This window comes from Sphaeroforma arctica (assembly GCF_001186125.1).
Source record: "Sphaeroforma arctica JP610 unplaced genomic scaffold supercont1.3670, whole genome shotgun sequence".
Classification (NCBI taxonomy): domain Eukaryota; class Ichthyosporea; order Ichthyophonida; genus Sphaeroforma; species Sphaeroforma arctica.
Window position 1 is genome coordinate 1,430 of NW_014036888.1, and position 1,739 is coordinate 3,168.

At 44.7% G+C, this 1,739-nt stretch overlaps 1 protein-coding gene across 1 annotated transcript; it reads left to right on the forward strand.

The window, feature by feature from the left end:
* Positions 1 to 434: 434 nt before the first annotated feature.
* SARC_13739 (hypothetical protein) lies at positions 435 to 1,497 on the forward strand. Its single transcript, XM_014292128.1, has one exon. The coding sequence runs from the start codon at positions 446 to 448 to the stop codon at positions 1,493 to 1,495; it is 1,050 nt and encodes a 349-aa protein (XP_014147603.1). The 5' UTR covers positions 435 to 445; the 3' UTR covers positions 1,496 to 1,497.
* The last annotated feature ends 242 nt before the right edge of the window (positions 1,498 to 1,739 follow it).

A 1,739-nucleotide genomic window follows, 5' to 3' on the forward strand; every position in this document is an offset into this window, starting at 1 on the left:
ATTCAACTTTTTTCATAACACAAAAACGAAACACAAGACACCACTGACTAACAGTAAACAGACCTATGTTTTTAATATTTACAGTGTATTAAAATAAAATACACCACTTCCAAATTTAAACACCAGTACTTGATTTAAGAATTCCTACATATTTGGAAGGTTTCCGTACGCCCCTCAACCCCCAGGGAATCTTCACTATTATCACGAGATAAATTCACGGCTTAAAAATACCAAGCACGGTAACAAGCAATTCATACGTAATCGTATTATCAATTTGTTACGAACTACGGCGCGGTTCAAGGATATGTCCCGCTACACTATGCACGCAGGACAAATAATTTTGGTTGCGCTTTGTTTCGCTTGTCTAACTGGCGGTATGTCGACTAGGCGTAACACAGATGGCAGATATCCGTTGATAATTGATACAGACGTGGATATTGACGATATGATGGCGATCAAGTATATGCTCAATAACCCTAATGTAGATATTAGAGGGTTCTCCGTAGATGCCAACGGGTGGAGTGCGCAGATTGATGGGGTGCCGAATGTTCTTAGATTGGCCAAGCTTTACGGTCTGGAGAGCGTCCCGGTTGCGTACGGATTAAGCGACGGATACACCGAACTCAACTTACAAAATCCTTCGAACCTCCCCAACTACGATTACCTAATCGGCATTGGTAACTATCTGAATGAGTGGGTGCCCACCCCTCCATCAATGCAGCCGGCGTCAAGCCTACGGGCTCCGGATTTGATACTGGATCTATTCAAGCAAGCTAAAGAGAAGGGAGAGACGGTTGATATCCTTGCATTGGGTCCGCTAACAAACATTGCGGCAGCCATGCACAGCGATCGTGAACTGTTTCTGGACATCCTAGGGGCAGTGTATGTATCGGGTGCTAATGTGTTCACGCAAGCGGAACAGGCAGCGCAGGCCGCAAGTATGCCGGATGTGGCTTTCCCGTACAGTGAAAAGACCAAGGAGGGGTCGTGGAATATGTTTAGTGACCCCATTGCTGCCATGCAACTACAGCAGAGTGGGGCAAATCTGGTAGTTCTCTCCTCCTTCGGCGATAAAATAAGTATTGATGTAGATGACGATCAGTATATCCCCGAGGATTGTCCCCCGGCCGAGCGTGAACACCTGACTCAGTTTTATACACAGTATGGCCCGGCAACCAATCAAACTATATCTCGGGTGAAGTACTGGGATGCAGTAACTGCTGTGTGGATGTCGCAGATACTAGACTCGCCCGGGTATAATCCTAAGAACACGTCCAACAGTAAAAACTCCACCATTTGCACAGAATGGTCGGGACAGGTTGCACAGGTTGACCTGAACAACGGCCCCACATTCTCCTGGTTTGTTCAGAGCCCAGACTTTGGGATGGAATTTCCACTGTGTAATGCTACAGATGCTGTGGCCTTTAAAAGTACGTACTACTCGGGAATTTGCGCGGGTGTTGCAAACACGGCAGACGCGCAACGAGAACAATAAAGGGGAGTACAATGGTTGTGTGTGTGCACTATTTTATCATGGCAGTCTCTCGTGCGGTGGTTAGCAACAGTACCAATAATGTCTGTCGCAAGCATGCGTTAAAAAAATACATGGTGAAAATTGGTAGAGATATAAGCATACCATTCGGCGATACACAGATAAAAGGCAAAAAGAATGCATCTTATAACTAAGAATGATAATATATACACTTGTATATATGTATATTTATATTTATATATATACA